This window comes from Capricornis sumatraensis, chromosome 8 (genome assembly GCF_032405125.1).
Source record: "Capricornis sumatraensis isolate serow.1 chromosome 8, serow.2, whole genome shotgun sequence".
Classification (NCBI taxonomy): domain Eukaryota; kingdom Metazoa; phylum Chordata; class Mammalia; order Artiodactyla; family Bovidae; genus Capricornis; species Capricornis sumatraensis.
The window spans coordinates 61,508,405-61,534,541 of NC_091076.1; the positions used below are offsets into that span (position 1 = coordinate 61,508,405).

At 36.0% G+C, this 26,137-nt stretch overlaps 1 protein-coding gene across 1 annotated transcript in view; it reads left to right on the plus strand.

Moving 5' to 3' along the window:
* Positions 1-26,137, plus strand: part of MED13 (mediator complex subunit 13) — a 98,037-nt gene that overhangs the window by 25,958 nt on the left and 45,942 nt on the right. The window contains exons 4-9 of the mRNA XM_068975873.1: positions 1,232-1,377; positions 2,215-2,412; positions 3,811-4,005; positions 4,575-4,737; positions 4,930-5,040; positions 15,492-16,175. Coding sequence (XP_068831974.1) covers positions 1,232-1,377; positions 2,215-2,412; positions 3,811-4,005; positions 4,575-4,737; positions 4,930-5,040; positions 15,492-16,175 — 1,497 coding nt within the window. The remainder of the gene's footprint in view (positions 1-1,231; positions 1,378-2,214; positions 2,413-3,810; positions 4,006-4,574; positions 4,738-4,929; positions 5,041-15,491; positions 16,176-26,137) is intronic.

The following is a 26,137-nucleotide window of genomic DNA, read 5'->3' on the forward strand; positions in this document are numbered from 1 at the left end:
ATTTCCTGTAGTTATCACTTAAATCTCAATACAGCTGAAGCAAAAAAATAACTGAGTAAATGCATTGTGATATCTTGGATTTGATTCTGAAACAGAAAAAGGATATTAGTGGAAAATTCTGGTGAACAAATAAAAAACTGGAGTTTGTTGTAGTAATGTGCCAGTGTTAATTACTTGTTTGACCAACAAAGCATGGTTATGTAAGAAGTTAGGGAAAACTGAGTGAAGGGTATATGGGGACTTGCTATGTTTGTAACTTTTCTGTAAATTCAAAATTATCCTGAAAATAATTTAACAACAAAAGCTACTGGGATGGGGAAAATACAGTAATTACTTTAACTGTAACTTAATTTATTATGCCCTTGTCTCGTCCAGAAAAAATTCAAGGGGTTTATAGATGTATACAATAGATTTCAAGCTGATTAATGGTTATAGCTTAAAGAATTGGTTCTTTAGGATGATTCTTAGGATAAGTGTTTGGAGGAGGAATAAGGTGAGTAAATTCTTCTTAGTGTAGAATCTCATTCTCTTCTGGGCCACTCGACTTTTCTAAATTTTTCCTTAAGGATATATCTACTTTCCTCTTGGGAACTTTCATTTTCCAGTCTGTATACCCAGTCATATCTAAATTTCCTAAGATGGTCTATTTTGCTTGTAACTTTGATTCTAGAATACCTTCAATTATAACACTCATCATTGCTTTAAAATAACTATTCATTGTAGCTGCTTGATTAATTGCATTCACCCCAGTTTCAGAAATAATGAGAAAATATATTTGTATTTATTTTTTAATAGAGGGGAAATAAAAAATTAGATCATTTTTAATTCTATTGTACACATAGATTTTTTTCATCAACGTAACCTTTTTTTCCTTTAAAAAAATTGAAACTATACTAAACTATACTATTACCTTTCCTATCAAACCCACTCCCCCTCCTTTATTTATTTTAGTGGCTGTATCATCATTATGTGTGGGTGTACCTAACTTGTTTAACTGGTTCCTTTCTTTGCAGCTTTTCCTATTATAAACAGTGCTATGAAGAACATTTCTTATAGCTAAACCTTTGCTTATATCTGTGATTTCTTTTTTTTCCTTTAGATGATAAGGTAGAATTTCTGGGTTAAAGAGAATGTGCATTTTTGTGGTGTAACTTCTTAAAAAAGAAAAGCAAATTGACTTTGTTTTTGGCTATAAATCATTATTAAAATACTATTTTTTCTTCTTTATTAGTGAACACTTGTCCTGCTCTTTCACCTTTTTCTTGCATGGAGACAGCAATGTTTGTACCAGTGTGGAAATTAATCAACATCAACCTGTATACCTTCTTAGTGAAGAACATATCACCCTTGCTCAACAGTCTAATAGCCCATTTCAAGGTAGGTTATTTTATGGGTATAGTTACTTGATTTTTTTATTGTTGTTTCAAGAAAAAAAATCTTAGTGGTAGAGATTAATGAGATTTCCCCCAATCTTTAGCCTAATGGTGATTCTGATGTAGTTTACTTCTTTCCCATTAGAGTATTAAGTCAATTAAATAAATTTTTAATGCAAATGTTATTTTTTAAAGTCCTTGTACATGAATGTTAGCATATTTTAAAGTGTTCTTTTAAATAAGCTATAGATGGCATACATGTTATATATATTCAAGGTTATCTTTTGTATCAGTTCACATAAGCTATGTTTAACGTAGGTACATAGGACTTTTGATATAATTCATATCATGAAAGTAGTTGAACTTTAGAGGAAATAATTTTGTAAGATCAATGATTTTAAAGAAAAAAATGTGATTTGTTTGCAAGGACTGTGAGTTCTTACAAGTGTGTTCTTTGTAAGGCAGTGTGTTCTTGTTTTAGTTCTAAGCTTACTATTTGCTCTTTTAAAATTTATATGGCAGTATATAATAAGGACTTATATGTTTTTCCTTAAATTGCTTTTTCTTAGTGGAAAGTCAAGAGAAATCGAAGGATATACAAATAGTCACAGTTTATGTTGAAACTATCCATCTGAGATTTTTGGGTAGACAGAATCTTATAAACTCAGTGTTTATACTTTATCTTCAATTAATGAAATACAGTAAATTCATTTTCTTTGGAATTGATCATTATGGGTTTCCTTTTCTTTGTTTGAATTGCGTAATTATTTTCCATACTATTCAGTGTCATTTGGTATAATTGTCTTTAGTTACTTACTTAATGTCTGTTTTGGGTTTCTAGTTATCTTAAGCCCGTTTGGACTAAATGGCACTCTCACAGGACAGGCATTCAAGATGTCCGATTCAGCTACAAAAAAATTGATTGGTGAATGGAAACAGTTCTATCCTATCTCATCTTGTTTGAAGGAGATGTCTGAAGAAAAACAGGAAGATATGGATTGGGAAGATGATTCTTTAGCTGCAGTAGAAGTTCTTGTTGGTACGGATTCTGAGTATTAATCCTAAGTGGGAAATGTGTGATTATATGTATTAGTTAGATTTTGCTGAATGATATAACTCTTTTAATATCTTAGTGGCTTTTAACATCAAACATTCGGTTTGGCTTTCTTGTATCTTTTCATTCTGCAACCTAGGTTCAAGGAATATCCAGTATCTGGGGCATAATATTCTTAAAAGAACAGAGGAATAATAGGAACTGAGCCTAACCATATTAAGTGTATTTAATCTTATGCTAGGATATGACATATGTGGCATGTGCTTACATTCCATTGGGTAAAAGCTAGTCATATGGCCAAGTCAGTCATTGGGGAAAGGAACTATAACCCACCTAGAGAGAAGCATGCTAAAGGTGAGAAGAAAATAATTGGGAATGAGTAATATTTGGAGGTGAGAAAGTTGACAGCCTGTGTGATGCAGTATCTTAATGTTTGGTAAAACTGTTGCCTCTGATGACTTGAAAGGGAGAAAATGTATACTTAAAGACCTTGTGGCTGATTAGCTCGGTCCAGGTCAGCTCTGCTTAGGTACGCTGTATTACATGCATCTTCCTCCTCAGGGACCTAAGTTAACAAGGTAAACAATATTTGAGACATGCTAATGTGAAGGCAGAGGACATGGAGTAGGAGAGGCTGCAGTGACCCTGCAGGGGCATCTGAAGCTCTTGTTGCGTGATGGCGTTTGTCCCATGCATGTAGATTCCAGAGCACAGTGCACGTCCGGCCTAACAAAGAGTGCGGATGTATACTCCACCTAGAGAGCTGTGGAAAGTGTGGGGAATATGTGGTTTAGCAGATAATTGGGATTAAAGTTTGCAGCACTGTACTTAATGAATTCATATGGTAATGTTATATGAAGATTACCTTCTTTGTTTTTTTGAATCAAAGGAGTATCAGTATTCAGTTTCAGTAAATACATCACCAGAGTAGTTGCATCAGAATTAGGAACAAAACACAGTAACATATATTAGACTTTTCAGATAGAGATATATAAAGAAGAAAATAAAAAGGTCCATAATTTTAGTGCCAGTTACCTTTGTTAAAGTTTTAAAATAAATTTGATCAGATTCGCAAATACAGTGTTTTTTAAGTGATACACATTCGTGGTTAGAAAATCCAAAAGTGAAACAAGAAAGCTGCTTTCTTCTAAGTCTCTCTCAAGAAGGGTAACCACTACCACCAGCTTCTTGTTTCTTTCAGAAAAACATTTTACCAGAAAGAGTGTATATTTATAAAAATACACTAAATGTATTTTATATTTAATGTATTTTTAACAAATGTGATCATTTTGTATCTGCTTTTCCGTTATTGCACTTTTGAGTGAAACAAATCCCACTACAAACCCAAAGGTAATTGGTTTTTCCTCTTTTCCCCCCTTTTAGCTGGTGTCCGAATGATCTACCCAGCATGCTTTGTTCTAGTCCCTCAGTCAGACATTCCTACTCCTAGCTCTGTGGGATCCTCTCACTGTTCAGCTTCTTGCTTGGGTGTCCACCAAGTGCCTGCTTCCACAAGAGATCCTGCTATGTCTTCGGTTACTCTTACACCACCTACATCTCCTGAGGAAGTCCAAACAGGTGTTGTACTAATCTGTTTCATTAGCTCTAGTGGTAAATCTGTTCTCTTGAATATAATAAACACTTAAAAATAATTATTTTGAAATAATTTCACACTTACTGAAGTGTTTGTCAAGTACCGTACAAAAAGCTCTACTCAAAGCTCCACTCATTCAGATTCCCAAATTGTTAATATTTGCTCCATCACCCTCTCTCTATGCATATATTCCTTATCATGGGTCTTTTTCTGAACCATTTGAGAACAAGCTGCAGACATGATGCCTCAATACGCCTAAGCACTAAGTCTGTTTCCCAAAATTAAGGACTCTCTTCTGTATGACCACCATTTAATCTTCCAAGTCAGGAAATTAACATTAATATAATACTACCATCAGTTCCCATCTCCTGTTCAGATTTTTTTGCTTTCTCTATTTTAAGTGAAGTGACCTGCTTTTTTTCCTCAGAATATAAGTAGGCTTACCAGATAGCTGGAGCAAGTTGTATGAGAAATCAAAGAAATAGAAAACAAAGTAATACTCTTTTAGACCTGCCTTTATTCTCCTACAATAAATTTTTTTGTTTGTTTTCAGTTGATCCTCAGTCTGCCCAGAAGTGGATCAAATTTTCTTCAGTATCTGATGGCTTCAGCTCAGATAGTACTAGCCATCATGGTGGGAAGATACCCAGAAAATTAGCAAATCATGTGGTGGATAGAGTTTGGCAAGAATGTAATATGAACAGAGCACAGAACAAGTATGTATTTTCATCTTCAAGTTTAAAAATTGCATGTTGGTAGTTACTTGCAGATAAGAGATTTGAAAGTATAAGTGGTCATTCATATGATTTTAATTCAAAAAAATTGATTAAAAAATTCACTTTTAATGCTTAATTCAAGTATACAGAAATTTTTATGAATTCTAAAGATTATATAATTTCAAATTTTAGGAGGAAGTATTCGGCTTCATCAGGTGGTCTATGTGAAGAAGAGACAGCTGATAAAGTAGCATCCTGGGATTTTGTTGAAGCCACACAAAGAACAAATTGCAGCTGTTTGAGGTAAGTACTTTTTTCCCCCCAGTTGAATGATGTTAGTTAGTACATATATGTGTGTGGTAGTTTTTTATGCCATTGCATACTTATGCCCCACTTTGTTTGAGGTAAAAATATATAAACACAGTGTCAGAATTTTTCCTGAAAGAAAACAATTTGAGGAAAATAAAAATTCAGTAATATGAAGCTAATTGTAGAAGTACATAAAAATGTATGTCATAGATTCTTACACAGTTACCAGAGCTTGAATTCACAGCCTAAAAGAATTTTATACTGAATTATGGAATATATAGTATCTATAAGGTAAGAGGAACACAAGTCTCTTGAGAAAATTGTTCGTAAATAGCACTGTGCTTGAGAAATTTCTCCCAAGGGTCCTCATAAAAAAGATGATGCATGATATACTAGATAAAATTTTTCTCAATTTTTTTTTTTATAGTAAATACAATATTGGGTTTTGTGCAGCAGTTTCTTATAGCATCCCTTTGGTCAAGCTGTAGGTGAAATGCTGAACTAAAATTCAGAAAATAAGATTCGACAAGGGACCAAAGGTGTAAAAATACAGGCTTTCTAATAGAGTGTATTGATTGAAAGCTCAGTAGAAGAATGAATGTACATGGAATTCTTTAGGGACTTGGATGAGGTTTGGTTATCAAGGGATGCAGATTGTATTGCCAAGAGTTTATTATTTTAGTTTACAGATTAAAGGTAGATCATATGCTTTTGCAGATGAGTAAACAGATAATGGCGCTTAACCAAAGACTTGTGAATGAATAGTTGACCAGCCACCTCTTGTCATGGTTGTGAGCCAGAGGGAAGGAGGCATGCAGGTTAGGGGCAGGGTTTTTCTTATATTAGCTTTGAGTACGGTGACACCCCTTCAAGTGTTCTGATATGTTTTTGCATAGATTAAATTTACATTTATATAGATTTCTTTGGGTTAAAGACTACACTTTTAAATATTTGTCAGCCTCGTTAAAAACTTGCCTCTGACCAGAATGGGGGGAGCTCTCACACTGTGTGTGACAATCATAGAGCACAACAGAAAGAAGAAACACTCCTCTCCTTTCCTAGCAAGGATGAGGCCAATGAACAACCATGGACTCTGTTTACGATAACCCTCCCATCTTCCTTTATTCCTCTGTCAAAGTGTTGGCCTTCCTTTGCCATACAGGGAACTCACTCTTTGCTCACCATGTTTGTAGACCCCATATTGCCATTCTCTGCTTATCCTGAATAAATCCATCTATGCTGGGGGTGGGATGGAGGTGGGCCATATGCTCAGTTATGTCTGACTCTTTTGCGACCCCATGGACTATAAGTCTGCCAGGTTCCTCTATGAAATTTTCCAGGCAAGAATACTAGCCTCGGTTGCCATTTCCTCCTCCAGGGGATCTTTCTGACCCAGGGACAGTTGGAACCTGTGTCTCCTGCACTGCAGGTAGATTCTTTACCCCCTGAGCCATCAGGGAAGCGCCAGGTTGGGAATGCAGGTGGGGGTGGGGGCGAAAAACAAAAAAAATGCACCTGTGTTGTTGATAGGTTGGATTAAAAATATAGATAGATTAGTTCCTGTTTAACAGTTTAAAATAGTTAAAAGCTGTTCTCACCTTGGAGGGAAAAATCAAACTTAGTTTTGAAATGTTTAGTGCATTATTTTGTCTGAGACCAGGAGTTGGCAAACTGATCTGTTGGCCAAATCTGGCTCACGTGTTTGGTATGGCCTGTGAGCTGAAATGATTTCAGTTTTAAATATTTGAAAAAATAAAAATAAAATATTGTGTGAAAATTATGTGAAATTCAAATTTTTGTGTCCATAAATAAGAATTTATTGGGACAGAGCCATATCTGTTCATCCATGTACTAACTGTGGCTGCTTTTACAGAGTTGATTAGTTACAGGAGAGATTATATAACTCCTAGAGCCTAAAATATTTACTGTCTGGTCCTTTACAGAAAAAGTTAGCTAATCCCTGGTCTAAGACCAATAGAATGCATAAGTGAAATTAGGCTTTTCTTTCCCTGTATTGGCATGTTTTGATAGCAGCTCTTCTGTTTTAGTTTCTAACCTAGGCTTTGCTTTATTCTTTTTGAAAGATTTAGGTTTTAAGGCTATTTGCCTAGAATAGTTTTAGAGGAAGACACTCAAAGTTCACGTTCGTAAACATAAGTGTTAATTCTTGGTCTCTAAGCTAAACATTTATTTTAAAGACATTTTGTTTCAGATTTCCAGAAATTCCTCTGGAATACAGAGATTTCATATGGTGAAATTTCATATAATCTATGTATGGTGACTAACTTTGGTAATTTTACCCCTCTAGTAAATAGTGTTTCTAATCATTTACTTTTTTACTATTGCATTTTGTACTTTAGATTCCTGCTCTACCCCTGCCCCTCCCGCCACATCTGATTCTTTTTTACTTAAGTAAGGCTTGAAGCAGACTTTGAGCCACCATATGTGTGAGTCCTCTCCTGCCATAGAATATCGGAAGTAGGGCATACACTGATAACTGAATGTGCCAGTCAACCAGCTTATTATCAAATCTATCCGTATCTTTGCCCTGCCCTATTCTGTATTGCAGGGAATTACATTTCATAGGCTTCCTTGCTTTCAATATGTTTTGTTGGTTTCCCCTCCTATTTTATTATGATATAATTGACAGTGATACTGTATGACTTTGAGATGTACAGCAGGATGATTGATTGGGCTCACTTGTTTTTCGGAGTTGACTAATTGGAGGCACTAACAGAAGATTAGTTATAATTTCAAGATTGGAAGAAACCAAGGTATTTCCCCACCCCTTTTTTGAACCAGCTCCAGCAGCAGCTGTGTCCCTTTATCAGCTGGTTCTTCCCTGGTCCCAGTTACCGTTAGGTAGTTGCTGCTGTGGTTCTAGCATCGTCCCAGGCTTTTGTGATCTGATGGGGCTACATCATCTTATTGTCCTTTCAGTCATAGAAGTGATTGAAGCTCCATGCTGTTACTGCTTTCTCTGTTACCTCATTTTCCTAAGTGGTTTTTTTTTTGTAAATGATTCTGTGTAGTAAGTTAACTCTGTGAAAGATAGGACTGGACCTTTCTCTTGGAAATTGATTTTTTAAAAAAGTTGCATAGCTATATAAGCAGTTTGCATGAGTATATGTGATTTTAAAAAATTTAAATTATACAAATAAAGCTGAAGTACCCCTTGACTGCTCTCTTTTTCCAAATCCTACTCTCTTCTCACTAGAAATAATTACTGGCCAGTTAGATATTCTTTTGTGTGTGTGTGTGTAATTTTGTGTGTATATATGTTTTTCCTGCCAACATGGAAACATAATACAGATGTATTTAGCAACTTATTTTTTCACTTAATGTGCCTTCAATCTCTTCATTCTAGTTACTTGTGACTCTGCTTTGTTTTAAAAAACTTCTTTATATTCTACTGAATACAGGTATCATAGTGTTTTTAATCATTCTGGGATTGATGGGCAAATAGGTTGTTTCCAAAAGTTTTTAGCTTGTGTTTAACTTTTTAAAAATAAAATAACAATTTTGTGTCTATCAATTACTTGCTAGGTCTTTTTTTTTTTTTTGGAAACACTCATTTAATGATAGATGATGTCCAAGGTTCAGGATAAATTAGTGAACAGGGCTTCTCCTCTTATGAAGCCTGCATGCTAAGGGGAGTGGGGCAGATAATTAATTTGTTTTCAAAAAGAATTCTTAATCTTTTAAAATTAATGAGTGATGAGTGCTAAGAAGGAAATAAAATTAGGTGGGTGATGTGATAGACAATTGTGGGTGAGGGGACCTTTTAAATACTTTTATTTTGACTTCAGAAGGACTACCAGTTTTACTTCCACTTTTTACATACAAAGGTATTGGTTTTTCTTGTGCTTTCACTGATCTGAGAACTGTCCTTAAAATTGTTTTTTTCCTATTATAATAAAACATAAAACATGAAAAACATAAGATTATTTTAATTGGCATTTTTTTTGGTTATTAGTGAGATTAAAAATTGCACATTTATGGTTATTAGGCTTTAGTCTGGTGGAATGTTCATAAGAAAATTAGACTTTAGCAAGCTATATAAATAGAAAGTGATGCAGTTATTTTAGATATTAACGCTGAAATACTAGGAACTTCAGTCAGCAGGAAACATAATCTAAAGGAGTCGTTTTGTTGGATTGTACTTTCAGGACAGCTGCTTTTTTAGAAAAATTTCCCCTTTGTTGACTTCTAGTATGAAATTCACTTGTCTCTAAAAATTAGACTTTTTAGGCAAAGGTGTATACTGAAGAAAGGGACTATGATTTGATGTTACCAAATTTTTGGAGAGCCACTGCTGTTCTTATATAGCTCAGATTAATAATTCTTAGCCTTACAGAAGGATACTTTTCATATCCTTTGTATACTTGGAACACCTTAGATTATTAGAGATGGTTTCTCTCCTTAGTGCCTTGCATAACTTGATGAATTCTTAAATTTTTGGTTTCAGAACTCATTTATACTCTTAAAAGTTACAGAGGCTCTGAATGTGCTTTTATTTATATGGGTTATGTCTGTTTATGGGGCTTCCCTGGTGGTTTAGTGGTAAAGAATCCACCTCCCAATACAGGAGATGTGAGTTCAGTCCCTGAATTGGGAAGATCTCCTGGAGAAGGAAGTGGCAACCCATTCCAGGACTCTTGCCTGGGAAATTCCATGAACAGAGGAACCTAGTTGGTTATTTAGTTTATGGGGTCGCAAAAGAATATAAACATGTCTGTTTATATAATTTTAGAGAAATCTTAAACCACTGCTTAGTTTATTAAAAAAAAAATAAGCCCAGTACAAATTAACATGAGTAAAATACTTTTATAGAAATCAACTGTATTTTGAAAGGCAAAAAAAAAAAAAAGTTGAGATTCTTTCATAACTGTCTTTAAAAATTAAAGTATGTTTTACATTATAAGCCACGTGTGACTTTGGATACCATTCTTTGGCAGGACAGCTTTAGAAATAGAGTTCAATATAAGACTAATACCTGGGTATAGGAAAAATGCATATATATATATATATACACACACACACACACACACACATATATGAATGTCTGACATAGAAAAGACAAGTTTCTATTTCAGTATAATTTTCTAACAACTAGAGCTATTTGATGATGGAATGCATTTCCTCATAAGGTAATGTGGTCCTTGTTGAAAATATTCAAAGAGGGGATGGGTAGACAAGGGATTATTCTTAACATTGGGTAGGAACTACTGTTTATTTTTTTAATAGCCAATAATTTTATTAAAAATTTTAAATGCTATTAAAAAAGTAATGCGCATGAATACAAAAATTAAAATGACAAGTTCTCCCTCTTATGTATATATGTGGATCTGCCTGTGTGCTTTCATTTCCACAAAAGGGATCATGCTATGTATACTGTTGTCTAACTTGCTTTTTAGAAAAACCGTTATCCTAGGTATCTTTCCTTGTCAGCACATATAGTTTCCACTGTTTTTTCAAGTTCATGGTACTCTATAATACTATTGATTTAATGCTTTATTTGGCTAGTCCTCAAAGCTGCAGTCTTGCTGAAGGTTTTTAAAGCAGATCTTAAGTATCTTCATTTCACTCCTACTTCAGCCTGCAACTTTTAAAAAAGTCAGTATTTTCTTACATAATTCCATTATCATATCTGATAAAAGAAACCACATTTTATTGGTGTCATCTGATACTTTATACAGATTTGTCTCAGAAATATCTTTTTGTGTTTGGTTTGACTTCAAGGATTCAAACAAGGAAGGTAGAATTGATTATTAAGTTTTCCAGGTCTCTCTTTTAGTCCTCTTCCCCCTTTTATGACATGGACTTGGTTGGAGAAACTAGATAAGTTGTTCTCTAGAATGTCCCACATTAAAAATTTTCTCAGTTTGTCATATAGTTTAACTTATTCTTTATTCCTTGTATTTCTGAAAATGGAAGGTAGCTCTAGAGCCATACTCTCCAATACTAGCTAACTATGTTTGTACCCACGAGTGGCTATTTAAAGTAACTGGTTTTAAATAAAATTAAAAATTTAGTCCCTCCATTGCGTAAATATCATTTTAAATCTGCAGCAGCCACATAACATTTCTGTCATCACTGAAAATTCTTTTGGGCACTACTGATAGGCTTAGTTAGATTCAGGTTTAGTATTTTTGGTGAAAACATTTCATAGGTAGTATTGTGTTGCTTTGTATGGTGTCACATCAAAAGAGACATGTGCCTGGTTTTCCTACTGTTAATAATGTTAAGATTGAGAAGGTGGTGATCAGCCTAATGCCTTCATTGTAAAGTTCTAATCATGTATTCTGTGAATAAAGACAGTTTTTCTTCTACTAGTTGTAGTTTAGTCGCTAAGTCATGTCTGACTCTAGCGACCCCATGGCTCCTCTGTCTGTGGGATTCTCCAGGCAAGAATACTGGAGTGAGTTGCCATTTTCTTCTCCGGGAGTTTTTTAATAGATGTTTTTATTGGGTTAGAGAGTTCTGACAAAATATGGTCCACTGGAGAAGGGAATGGCAAACCACTTTAGTATTCTTGCCTTGAGAACTCCATGAACAGTATGAAAAGTCGAAAAGATAGGACACTGAAAGATGAACTCTCCAGGTCAGTAGGTGCCCAATATACTACTGGAGATCTGTGAAGAAATAACTCCAGAAAGAATGAAGAGACGGAGCCAAAGCAAAAACAACAACCAGTTGCGGATGTGACTGGCAATGAAAGTCAAGTCCAATGCTGTAAAGGGTAGTTATTGCATAGGAACCTGGAATGTTAGGTCCATGAATCAAAGCAAACTGAAAGTGGTCAAATAGGAGATGACAAGAGTGAACGTCAACATTTTAGGAATCAGCAAACTAAAATGGGCTGGAATGAGGGAATTTAACTCAGATGACCATTTTATCTACTACTGGGGGCAAGAATCCCTTAGAAGAAATGGAGTAGCCATCATAGTCAACAAGAGTCCAAAATGTAGTACTTGGATGCAGTCTCAAAAATGACAGAATGATCTCTGTTCGTTTCCAAGGCAAACCATTCAATATCATGGTAATCCAAGTCTGTGCCCCAACCAGTAATGCTGAAGAAGCTGAATTTGAACTGTTCCATGAAGACCTACAAGATCTTCTAGAACTAATACCCAAAAAAGATGTCCTTTTCATTATAGGGGACTGGAATGGAAAAGTAAGAAGTCAAGAAACACCTGGAGTAACAGGCAAATTTGGCCTTGGAATATGGAATGAAGTAGGGCAAAGGCTAATAGAGTTTTGCCAAGAAAATGCACTGGTCATAGCAAACACCCTCTTCCAACAACACAAGAAAAGACTCTACATGGAGTCTTTTCCCATTGGAAAATACTGAAATTAGATTGATTGTATTCTTTGTAGCCAATGATGGAGAAGCTCTATATAGTCAGCAAAAACAAGACCGGGAGCTGACTGTGGCTCAGATCATGATCTCCTTATTGCCAAATTAGACTTAAAATGAAGAAAGTAGAGAAAACCACTAGACCGTTCAGGTATAACCTAAATCACTTCCCTTATGATTATACAGTGGAAGTGAGAAGTAGATTCAAGGGATTAGCTCTGATAGACAGGGTGCCTGAAAAACTATGGACAGAAGTTCATGACATTGTATAGAAGGCAGGGATCAAGATCATCCCTAAGAAAAAAATACAAAAAGGCAAAATGATTGTTTGAGGAGGCCTTACAAATAGCTGTGAAAAGAAGAGAAGTGAAAGGCAAAGGCAAAAAGGAAAGATATACCCATTTGAATGCAGAGGTCCAAAGAATAGCAAGGAGGGATCAGAAAGCCTTCCTCAGTGATTATGCCACGAAATAGAGGAAAACAATAGAATGGGAAAGACTAGAGATCTCTTCAAGAAAATTAGAGATACCAAGGGAACATTTCATTCAAAAATGGGCACAATAAAGGACAAAAATGGTACGAACCTAAAAGAAGCAGAAGATATTAAGAAGAGGGGGCAAGAATACACAGAAGAACTATACAAAAAAGAGCTTCATGACCCAGATAATCATGATGGTGTGATCACTCACCTAGAACCAGACATCCTGGAATGTGAAGTCAAGTGGGCCTAGGAAGCATCACTATGAACAAAGCTGGTGGAGGTGATGAATTTCGGTTGAGCTGTTTCAAATCCTCAAAGATGATGCTGTGAAAGTGCTGTACTCCATATGTCAGCAAATTTAGAAAACTCAGCAGTGGCCACAGGACTGGAAAAGGTTAGTTTTCATTCCAATCCCAAAGAAAGGCAATGCCAAAGAATGCTCAAACTCCTCATAATTGCACTCATCTCACATGCTAGTAAAGTAATACTCAATTTTCTCCAAGCCAGGCTTCAACAGTACATGAACTGTGAACTTCCAGCTATTCAAGCTGGTTTTAGGAAAGGCAGAGGAACCAGAGATCAAATTGCCAACATCGGTTGGATCATAGAAAAAGCAAGAGAGTTCCAGAAAAACATCTATTTCTGCTTTATTGACTATGCCAAGGCCTTTGACTGTGTGGCTCACAATAAACTGTGGCAGATTCTGAGAGAGATGGGAATACCAGACCACCTGACCTGCCTCTTGAGAAATCTGTATGCAGGTCAAGAAGCAAAGTTAGAACTGGGCATGGAACAACAGACTGATTCCAAATAGGAAAAGGAGTACATCAACTCTGTATATTGTTACCCTGCTTATTTAACTTATATGCAGAGTACATCATGCAAGACGCTGGGCTGGATGAGGCACAAGCTGGAATGAAGATTGCTGGGAGAAATATCATATGCAGATGACACCACCCTTATGGCAGAAAGTGAAGAACAACTAAAGAGCCTCTTGATGAAAGTGTAAGAGTAGAAAAAGTTGGCTTAAAACTCTACATTCAGAAAACTAAGATCATGGCATCTGGTCCCACCATTTCCTGGCAGATAGATGGGGAAACTGGAAATAGTGACTTTATTTTGGGGGGCTTCAAAATCACTGCAGATGGTGACTGTAGCCATGAAATTAAAAGACGCTTGGTCCTTGGAAGAAAAGTTGTGACCAACCTAGACAACATATTAAAGAGCAGAGACATTACTTTGCTAACAAAGGTCCATCTAATCAAGGCTATGGTTTTTCCAGTGGTCATGTATGGATGTGAGAGTTGGACCGTAAAGAAAGCTGAGCACCAAAGAATTGATGCTTTTGAACTGTTTTGTTGGAGAAGACTCATAAGAGTCCCTTGGACTGCACTGAGATCCAGCCAGACTATCCTAAGGGCAGTCAGTCCTGAATTTATTTGGAAAAACTGATCCTGAAGCTGAAACTCCAGTACCTTGGCCACCTGATGTGAAGAACTCATTCATTTGAAAAGACCCTGATGATGGGAAAGATGGAAGGTGGAAGGAGAAGGGGACAACAGAGGATGAGATGGTTGGATGGCATCACTGACTCACTGGACGTGAGTTTGAGTAAACTGGGAGTTGGTGATGACAGGGAGGCCTGGCGTGCTGCTGTCCATGGGGTTGCAAAGTGTCGGACGCAACTGAGAAACTGAATTGAACTGAACTTTATTGGATTAAGTTCTAGTACTTGCTAGCTGAATCTTTTTATATGAATAAGTATTGAATTTTGTCATGTTTTTTCTGTATTTGTTGAGATAATCATATAGTTTTATTAATATGATGAACAATACTGTTTTTTTTTTCTTATGAATGTTACACCTTACATTCATGGTACAAATCCAATTTGATTATGTTTGATGTGTTCTTAATTTATGCATTTCTCAATTGCTTATCTTTTGTTACTGATTTGCATTTTTTTTTTCAAGTGAAATTTATTGAGGTAAATTTTAATAGAGTAACACTCATCCTTCTCAGGTGGGCCGTTTTGAGTTCTGACAAATATATACAACCATGTAATCACTAAGTACATCTGTTTTCTTAAGGAATTTTGTTCTATGATTTCCTTTTCTTACAATGTCTTTGATTTTGGTGTCATGGTAATAATGGGTTTCTCTTGTGTCATTTCAGCATAATTGCAGTTTTAACTTCATGCTTTTTTCCCCTCCTGTACAATAAGAGGTCCCAGGCTCTGCACAGAAGGGTATCTCAGTATGTTCCCTCAGTGGAGAGGGTTAAATGGATAAATTTGAGTCCATTTTATACCTTTTTATCTTAACTAGAATCTTATCTCTATATTCAAATACTAAGATACTTAAATTATGTAAGGAAAATCACCTTTGCCTATCTGACCACATATTAAGTGAGCATGAGAATTGACTTTTATAAAGTTTTCTACATGGTCTTAGTTTTAGGCCACTAAAGGGAATTTTCCTATGTAAATTTAAATAATTTTTAGGATTATGTGTGAAAAATGACATCTGAAATTTCTAATACTGTTAACTTATATGCTTTGATACAATAGTTATACTATAAATACACCTTTTTTTTTTAACTTTTCAGACACAAAAATCTCAAACCTAGAAATCCTGGACAGCAAGGACAGGCACCATCTTTAAGTCAGCAACAGCAAGTACTTCCGAAGCACAAGACCAATGAAAAGCAAGAAAAGAGTGAAAAACCACAAAAACGCCCCTTGACTCCTTTTCACCATCGTGTATCTGTTAGCGATGATGTTGGCATGGACACAGATTCAGCCAGCCAAAGACTTGTGATCTCTGCTCCAGACAGTCAAGTGAGATTTACAAATATCCGAACTAATGATGTAGCAAAGACTCCTCAAATGCATGGCACTGAAATGGCAAATTCACCTCAACCACCCCCACTTAGTCCTCACCCCTGTGATGTGGTTGATGAAGGAGTGACTAAAACACCCTCAACTCCGCAAAGTCAACACTTTTATCAAATGCCAACACCGGATCCCTTGATTCCTACTAAACCAGTGGAAGATGGGATAGACAGTTTATCCCAGTCTTTCCCAGCTCAATTCCAGGAAGCTGTAGAACCTACAATATATGTTGGTACAGCAGTAAACTTGGAAGAAGATGAAGCTAATATAGCCTGGAAGTATTACAAGGTCCCAAAGAAAAAAGATTTAGAGTTTTTACCACCTCAACTTCCAAGTGATAAATTCAAGGATGATCCAGTTGGACCTTTTGGACAGGAAAGTGTAACATCAGTTACAGAGTATGTATTTTTTTTAATAGTCAATTAAAATTTAAGGGTAGAAATGATGTATGTTCTTAATAGATGCCAGAATGGTTTCAGGATTGGATTTACAATAATAAATCCTTTCAGTAGTTGAGTATTAATTTTGGATAATTTCTCTACTGTATTTTTTCCTCAGGGGACCTCTTTATTATGAAATATTTTAGTCACAAAAAAAGAGAAAATAATAACATTTATCCATCAACTAAGTTGGTCCATCAGCCAACTTAAGGATTTTACATACAATTAGCACTTTTGTATACTATTATTTTTCCTCTGTTCTTCCTTCCACTATCCTGAATTTGATATTTATCACTTCTCTACATGTTTTTATACATGTGGCTCTAGTTAACTAATTTCACTTGCTTTCAAGTATTTTCTTTGTTATGAATATATTAGCCAAAATTTACACAATTTATCTACTCTCTTGAGATGGCATGTTGATTATTTTCAGTTTTTCACAAGATGTAGCAGTGAATTTTTTTGTACACATTTCCTTGTACACTTGTATGTAAGAATCCCTCTAGGGCATATAGCAAAAAGTGGAATTGCTGCACCATGGCGTATATTGATATTCAGCATTAAAGGTTGTTGCCAAATTACCTTCTAAACTATACTAGTTTACACCCTCATCAAACAGCAGAGTATGAGAATAGCTATTCTACATTTCCTCAGTACTTGGTATTAAGAGACTTTTAATTTTCTAGTCTGCTGCATGCAGAATGGCATATTATTATCTTACTATATGTTTTACAGTTTCCTGGTAAGGTTAAGCAGCACTTAAAGTGTTTATGCGCCTATACTATGTATCATATTTTAGTCTATTTTCTTTTTCACCCCTGATTTATTCTTTTCATATTCTGGTTGTTAATCTTATATTAGTTATATATGCTTTGGATATAATTTTTAGTCCATTTTTGGTCTTTCACCTCCCTCCCACCCCGATTTATTCTTCGTATCTTCTGGCTGTTAATCTTGTGTTAGCTATACGTACTACAGATACCTTCCTCTGTTCTGTGGTCTGCTTTCTTTGTCCACAAAGTATGTCATACGTACACATTATGTATGACATACTTTGGGGCAAAAATGGTCTTATTTTCAGTTCTCCCTTCACTTTCTCTGTTGTTCTGATTATCATCTGTCCCATAAGCTTTTTGCATTCTTATCTATAGTAGGGTTTTTTCCCCTGATTTTTTGTTGGAGTATAGTTGATTTACAGTGTCGTGTTAGTTTCAGGTGTACAGCAAAGTGAATCAGTTGGTGTTTTTTTTAAAGGTGAAAACCAACCATTATATTCATTTACTATTATAGTCATTAAAACTACCTATTTATCAATAGAAGGCCAAGTAGCGTGCAGAGGTTAATTACATTTTCTTCTCTGTCTGTTGTCAGTGAAATTTTTTAAGATCTTTTGCTTAGAATGTTAAAATTTCACAAGAATATGTGTATGTGTATATATATACACACGCGTGCATGCACGCACACATATAAACGTAGTGGTATTTTATTCATTCATTCCTTGTGCTGAACTTTTCAGGAGGGCTGGTTTAATTTGAAGTCTTGGTTTTTTTTTTTTTTCCCATCACTGGAAGTTACTTTTTTCTTGGATAATGTCTTTGTTCCTTCCTCCATTCTCTGTGGAATTTCTAGAATTTAGATGTTGAAGTTTTATATTTTCTCTCTTTTTTTTTTTCCTGAGGGGATTCCTCAACTTCTAGCACTTTTCTTACAGTTTTAATATTTATTATTCATGTGTTTTTAATTTCTAAACTAAAAAAAAATAGCACCCCCTTGTTAAATGTCCTGTAACTTTTTTTTCCCTTTAGAAGTACTTTGTTTTGGTCTTTTTCTTTACTGTACTGATTCTCATCATATTATTGTTTAATCTTACACATTTTATTTGTTCGTTTTGGCTGCAGCATATGGGATGCTAGTTCCCTGACCAGGGATCAGACCCATGCCCCCTGCATTGGAAGTGCAGAGTCTTAGCCTCTGGATCACCAGGGAAGCTCCTCATCTTACAGAGTTTAGAATGAGGGAATAGAGGAGCTGAGTGGAAATTAGTGTGTAAAGATAGAACCTTGTCAATTGGCAGGACTTAACTCATTCAATAAATATTTCAGTATCAATTGTGTATCGATTCCAAACACTTTGCTTTATGGTAATGGGGTAGGGTATGTTTTGGAGGGGAGGCCTTATACCTAAACTTTCAGGATAAAAAGAATGACAAATCTTGTGCCTTCAGCAGGTTATTTATTCATTTTTCTTAGAAAAGGAACCCTTTCAGGACTGGGGCGGGGGTAGAGGAGGGGGATAAACTAGGAGTTTGAGATTAACATATCCATACTAGTATATATAAAATAGATAAACAACAAAGACCTGCTGTACAGCACACAGAACTATATCACAGTGTCTTGTAATAACCTGTAATAGAAAAGAATCTGAAAAATTAATGTATACACACACACACGCACAAAACAGAATCACTGTACACCTGAACGTAATAGAATATTGTAAATTAACTATGCTTCAATTTAAAAAATGGTTATTTTTAAAAAGGAACACTCTGTTTCTCCATTTTCAGCTTTTTCATTTCTTTCTAGAGATTTTTAGGCAGTTTGGCTCTCCTGTTGTTAATGTAGTTTGCCTTTAGCCCCGTTTTGCATGTTCTAAACTATGAACTTACTCTACAGTGTTTTGTTGATTTTTTTTTTCTTTTGCTTGTGTTTCATTGATTTTTGAGCTTCCCTGAGATAAAGTAAAATGCCCGATCCATTTATAGCCTCTCATCCCTACAGAGATGTATTTTCTTTTAAAGTTCCTTGATTATTATTTTAATAGATGTATCTGTGTGCTTTGTCTAGCACTTTGAACTGTAAAGCATACTAGTATGACTTTTTTAAAAATTGAAATTAATTTAAAATTGAGGGACTTTAGGATATCCTTATGATCATGGAAGACGACTAACTTAGTTACTAAATTAGTCACCAGATCTCTTGAAAACAACTGATGTCTTGGAAACAAGTAGTTAGTTCCCCTTTACATCAGAATAAAATCCATAGTCTTTTCCTCATCTGTAATCTCCTGCATACCTGGTTCTTCACTTGTGTTTCCTACTCTCCTATTTGCTTCCTGACTTAACCATATCAGCTTTCTTGCTGTTCTGTCAGAAAGTTAAGGTCATTCCTCAAGGCCTTTAGAACTGCATTAAGGGGCAGTGGGGGAGAGGGGACAGCTCACTCCTTTTTGTTCAGTCGAACTCGAAATTTACCTTGTCAGGAAGTATTTCCTTGACCACTGTAACTAAACTGTGGCTTCTCTTTAATCCCTAAGTGACTGCCTATCCTGTGAACTGGTTTCCTGTTTTCCATATATGTGTATATATATATGTGTGTGTGTGTGTGTGTGTGTGTGTGTGTGTGTGTGTATATAAAATTGCCTGAAACTGCATATTTGTTAATGGTCTCCTCCCCCATTAGAATGTAAACTCTGTGAGGGTAAGAATTTTGTCTTGTGTACTACTGTGTTCTTCCAGCATAAACACATACACAGGTTGGTTGTCAAGACTGGAAGTGTACTACTGACATCTGATACACACACACCACACACACCCCTCCCAGGTGACATTTGGCAATGTCTAGAGATTGATTGTTTATCATGACCAGAAGTGTCCTACTGACATCTGATAGACACCACACACACACAGGTGACATTTGGCAGTGTCTACTGATATCTGATACGCCACACATACACACACACACACGTGACATTTGGCAGTGTCTACTGACATCTGAGATACACAGACAACACACACATACACACACACACCCCTCCCAGGTGACATTTGGCAATGTCTGCTGACATCTGATACACACACACACACACACTCTCCCAGGTGACATTTGGCAGTGTCTAGAGATATATTGTTTGTCACGACCAGGAGTGTGCTACTGCCGTCTGATAGATAGAGGCCAGGGATGCTGCTAAATATCTTACAATGTATAGGATTATCCCGTACAACAAGGAATTCTCCAGCCTGAAATGTTAATCCTGTTGAGATCCTTTAATGTCACGAATAACTTTTAACAGAAATAGAAATATAGAATAAGTTATTATATTAGATATGCTAAACATGTTTAATGATTAGTTTCACGTGAGAGCTCTCCCGTACTCTGTCTCTCCAAACCACAGTAAAATACCTGGCATGGTCTTCTTTGTATTGTGCTGAAACAAAAGTTATTTTTTCTCACAGTTAAAGAGATCTTGTTGAAATAACTTATTAATTCAAGTGCCTGCTCTTAATATAACTTGAGATGGGAATTCATGAGGACTGGTCATCACCTTACAGTAAATGGCAAAGCCAGCTGACAGAGTCAGATGATGTCCCTTATCATTAAAAATGAATTCTCTAAAAAGAATTATAAATACCCTGAATTGCTGTTAAACTTCCTTAATGGCATTTAAACAATCTTCTTAAATTCTTTGTAGAAGTATTCTATATTTTTAAGGATGTAATATGTCAAACACATTTCTGGCCATATAGTAATCCATTCAAAAGCCTAGTTTGTTTTATATTTTAAAAATTTGTGAATTCCTATTACCCAGTCACTGTAAATTTCTATCATCCTTTTCCATACTTTGAGTTTTGAAAGTCTTAAAACGTATAACACTTAATTTTAATGAGGTTAATTAAGTAGAAGGTTGTTGCAACTCCTACATTATTCTTTCTTCTTTTGTAGGAAGATTATCTTTTTTAAATTCATGTTCCTCAAAGATGCATTATCAATTTGAATAAAACTGAAGTTTCTGTAGCATACAAGATGCTGTAAGATGTTGGAATATAAGATAAATTTGGTCCTGGCCCTAAATGAAATTCTAATCTAATGGAAAATAATATTAAATTCTCTGATACAGATATATATACAATATAGTAGGAACACAGAGCCAGAGTGGAAAATAGTTCCATTTATAGAGATCAGAAGCTTTAAGTAGCTTAGTATGGAAAGATTATAGGGTGCTGCTCAGTGATTTGGTATGACATGATGAGAAATGAAATCTCAAGAGGACGGTGAGGCTGTATAATAGAGTAGCAAAATATTGTTTATAAGGTGATACAGGGACCTTGCTAGGAGGTTAGAAGGATGCAGTAGGGATGGATGGATTTTATAGATGTGGAGTAGACTAAAGAACCTTATGGCCAATTAGAATAGATCTATCATACAAAGAGTGGCAAGAATGCATCAGTAGAAATAAAAAATAGTTTCTTTATACTAGTTGACTTTTACAAATGTATGCCTTTTTAGGAAATAATGAAGGAGAAATTTAGACCTTTATTTTTGTTAAGTGGCAACTCAGTTTACATTTGGCAGAAATAAATGAAGTTTTCCACTAATTGGTATTAAAGGGTTGTCAGTTCAGTTCAGTTCAGTCGCGTCTGAGTCTTTGCGACCCCAAGAATCGCAGAATGCCAGGCCTCCCTGTCCATCACCAACTCCGGGAGTTCACTCAGACTCACGTTCATCGAGTCAGCGATGCCATCCAGCCATCTCATCCTCTGTCATCCCCTTCTCCTGCCCCCAATCCCTCCCAGCTTCAGAGTCTTTTCCAATGAGTCAACTCTTCGCATGAGGTGGCCAAAGTACTGGAGTTTCAGCTTTAGCATCATTCTTTCCAAAGAACACCCAGGGCTGATCTCCTTCAGAATGGACTGGTTGGATCTCCTTGTAGTCCAAGGGACTCTCAAGAGTCTTCATCAGCACCACAGTTCAAAGCATCAATTCTTCAACGCTCAGCCTTCTTCACAGTCCATACGTGACCAGTGGAAAAACCATAGCCTTGACTAGACGGACCTTGGTCGGCAAAGTAATGTCTCTGCTTTTGAATATGCTATCTAGGTTGGTCATATCTTTTCTTCCAAGGAGTAAGTGTCTTTTAATTTCATGGCTGCAGTCACCATCTGCAGTGATTTTGGAGCCCAAAAAATAAAGTCTGACACTGTTTCTACTGTTCGCCATCTATTTCCCATGAAGTGATGGGATCAGATGCCATGATCTTCATTTTCTGAATGTTGAGCTTTTAGCCAATTTTTTCACTCTCCACTTTCACTTTCATCAAGAGGCTTTTTAGTTCCTCTTCACTTTCTGCCATAAGGGTGGTGTCATCTGCATATCTGAGGTTATTGATATTTCTCCCGGCAGTCTTGATTCCAGCTTGTGCTTCTTCCAGCCCAGCTTTTCTCATGATGTACTCTGCATATAAGTTAAATAAGCAGGATGACAATATACAGCCTTGACATACTCCTTTTCCTATTTGGAACCAGTCTGTTGTTCCATGTCCAGTTCTAACTGTTGCTTTCTGACCTGCATACAGATTTCTCAAGAGGCAGGTCAGATGGTCTGGTATTCCCATCTCTTTCAGAATTTTCCACAGTTTATTGTGATCCACAGAGTCAAAGGCTTTGGCATAGTCAATAAAGCAGAAATAGATGTTTTTCTGAAAACCTCTTGCTTTTTCCATGATCCAGTGGATGTTGGCAATTTGATCTCTGGTTCCTCTGCCTTTCCTAAAACCAGCTTGAACATCAGGAAGTTCACAGTTCACATATTGCTGAAGCCTGGCTTGGAGAATTTTGAGCATTACTTCACTAGCGTGTGAGATGAGTGCAATTGTGTAGTAGTTTGAGCGTTCTTTGGCATTGCCTTTCTTGGGGATTGGAATGAAAACGGACCTTTTCCACTCCTGTGTCCACTGCTGAGTTTTCCAAATTTGCTGGCATATAGAATGCAGCACTTTCTCACAGCATCATCTTTCAGGATTTGAAATAGCTCCACTGGAATTCCATCACCTCCACTAGCTTTGTTCATAGTGATGCTTTCTAAGGCCCACTTGACTTCACATTCCAGGATGTCTGGCTCTAGATGAATGATCACACCATCATGATTATTTTGGTCGTGAAGATCTTTTTTGTACAGTTCTTCTGTGTATTCCTGCCACCTCTTCTTAATATCTTCTGCTTCTATTAGGTCCATACTATTTCTGTCCTTTATTGAGCCCATCTTTGCATGAAATGTTCCCTTGGTAGCTCTAATTTTTTTGAAGAGATCTCTAATCTTTCCCATTCTGTTCTTTTCCTCTATTTCTTTGCATTGATCACTGAAGAAGGCTTTCTTATCTCTTGTTGCTATTCTTTGAAACTCTGCATTCAGATGCTTATATCTTTCCTTTTTGCTGTTTTTCACCTCTTCTTTTCACAGCTATTTGTAAGGCCTCCCCAGACAGCCATTTTGCTTTTTTGCATTTCTTTTTCATGGGGATGGTCTTGATTCCTGTCTCCTGTACAACGTCACGAACCTCATTCCGTAGTTCATCAGGTACTCTATCTGTCAGATCTAGGCCCTTAAATCTATTTCTCACTTCCACTGTATAATCATAAGGGATTTGATTTAGGTCATACCTGAATGGTCTAGCGGTTTTCCCTACTTTCTTCAATTTAAGTCTGAATTTGGTAATAAGGAGTTCATGATCTAACCCACAGTCAGCTCCTGGTCTTGTTTTTGTTGACTGTATAGAGCTTCTCCATCTTTGGCTGCAAAGAATATAATCAATCTGATTTTGATGTTGACCATCTGGTGATGTCCATGTGTAGAGTCTTCTCTTGTGGTGTTGGAAGAGGGTTGTAATAGGTATTAATAATAAGTAGATAAAAGAAAGATATACTCTTTATTTTGCTAATCAGTTTTAGTTGGTGATGGCCACTTGACTTCTGAAGAGTAATTACTTCATCATTTCTAAGCATTTCCTTTATTCTTAGGCTTCATGTGCAGGAGTTGATGCCAAATTTTTTAGTAGCTCGGTTCAGTTTAGTTGCTCAGTTGTGTCCAAGTCTTTGTGACCCCACTGACTGCAGCATGACAGGCCTCCCTGTCCATCACCAACTCCCAGAGCTTGCTCAAACTCATGTCCATCGAGTCAGTGATGCCATCCAACCGTCTCATCCTCTGTCATCCCCTTCTCCTGCCTTCAATCTTTCCTAGCATCAGGGTCTTTTCCAATGCGTCAGCTCTTCACATCAGGTGGCCAGAGTACTGGAGTTTCAGCTTCAGCATCAGTCCTTCCAATGAATATTCAGGACTGATTCCCTTTAGGATTGACTGGTTGGATCTCCTTGTAGTCCACAGGACTCAAGAATCTTCTCCAACACCACAGTTCAGAAGCATCAATTCTTAGACACTCAGCTTTCTTTACGATCCAACTCTCACATCCATACATGACTATTGGAAAAACCATAGCTTTGACTAGATGGACCTTTGTTGGCAAAGAAACATCTCTGCTTTTTAATATGCTGTTTAGGTTGTTCATAGCTTTTCTTCCACGGTGCAAGCATCTTTTAATTTCATGGCTGCAGTCACCATCTGCAGTGATTTTGGCGCCCAGAAAAATAAAGTCTGTCACTGTTTCCATTGTTTTCCTGTCTGTTTACCGTGAAGTGTTGGGACGGGATGCCATAATCTTAGTTTTTTGAATGTTGACTTTTAAGCCACCTTTTTTCACTCCCTTTTACCTTCATCATTCATTACCTTTTACCTTTACAGGCTCTTTAGAGCCTCTTCACTTTCTGCCATGAGGGTAGTATCATCTGCATATCTGAGGTTGCTGATTTTTCTCCTGGCAAACTTGATTCCAGCTTGTGCTTCATCCAGCACGGAATATTTTAGTAGCCACTTTAAAGCAAAATTCCTTTTCTGATTTGTTAGAATTTAATTGGAGGAGAGAGAGGTTGGGTGAAGCTTAGAGTATCGCACATACAAGATATACACATCTGTGACAAATATCTTTATTTTCTTTTTGTGTCTAATTTTAGTTTCTTTGTTAATGATAACATCTATTTTAGAATAGTGGCTTAAGACCTTGTAAATATTTTTTAAAAGCAAAATTTCTGCCAAGAAACATTACAGTTGCTCTTTGACATATTTTTTCAAGAGTTTAGTTTTAGTAGAATTTGTGACAGCTTAAAATAATCTGCTATTCTGATTCACAAGGAATCTTTCTAAACCCTGAACAAAGAGCTGTACTTGAGCATAGTTCTTATCATGATGTCTTGGTCAGTATAAGGAAATATACAGTATACATCAGTATACATCAGGAAATCTTAACCATAATGTCCATTAGTAGAATTAGCTTTTATGTTGTTTCAGTGGTATATCAGATTTTTATTGTATGTATATACTTATTATAATGCATTATTTGATCTCCAAAAGATTTTACTTTGCTTCATAGAAAGATGTCTATGATGAAGTAAACTTGCTTTGATTTACTGTATTCTAAGATCTTTTAAGTTTTTTTCTTTTTAAGGTTTTTTTCTTCCTTATTTGATATCTTACTTTAATGCAATACAGCTATACTTTTGACAGCTAGTTTGACTCAGTTTAAGGATTGGTTCTGAATATTGGAGATGGTATTAGAAAAGGTACTATTAACTTTTTGAGATTTATTAAATTTATTTCTTCATTAACAATTCTTGAATTATAGCTTACTTCTTTTTATAATTGCTAGTTCTAAAATATTGTTAGATCTTGTCTGAAAGAATTTCTTTTGAATAAAGACATAAAACCATAAGCTGTAAGCCATGTTAAATTCTCTACAAATACTTGTTAGGGTAGTGTGCTGCTTTGTCATAGTGAAAAGGAGATGCAGTTAATTAATAAAAGTAATTTTGGTTTGCTTTGGGCATTACAAAAGTTCCTGTTCATCGTTGTACCTAATCATTCTTTCCCAGTTTGTCTGTATTTGCTTTTATATCTGACTGAAATTATCTCTGTAGTTTGGCTTTATGTGAAAGTTCCTTTTAGAAAAGGCGAGGTGTGTTTTTCCTGTTCACAAAAGTGTCTGTATACTTTATAATTGGATAGTGATGAAATGCTAACTTCAGTTTTTAATCTGGC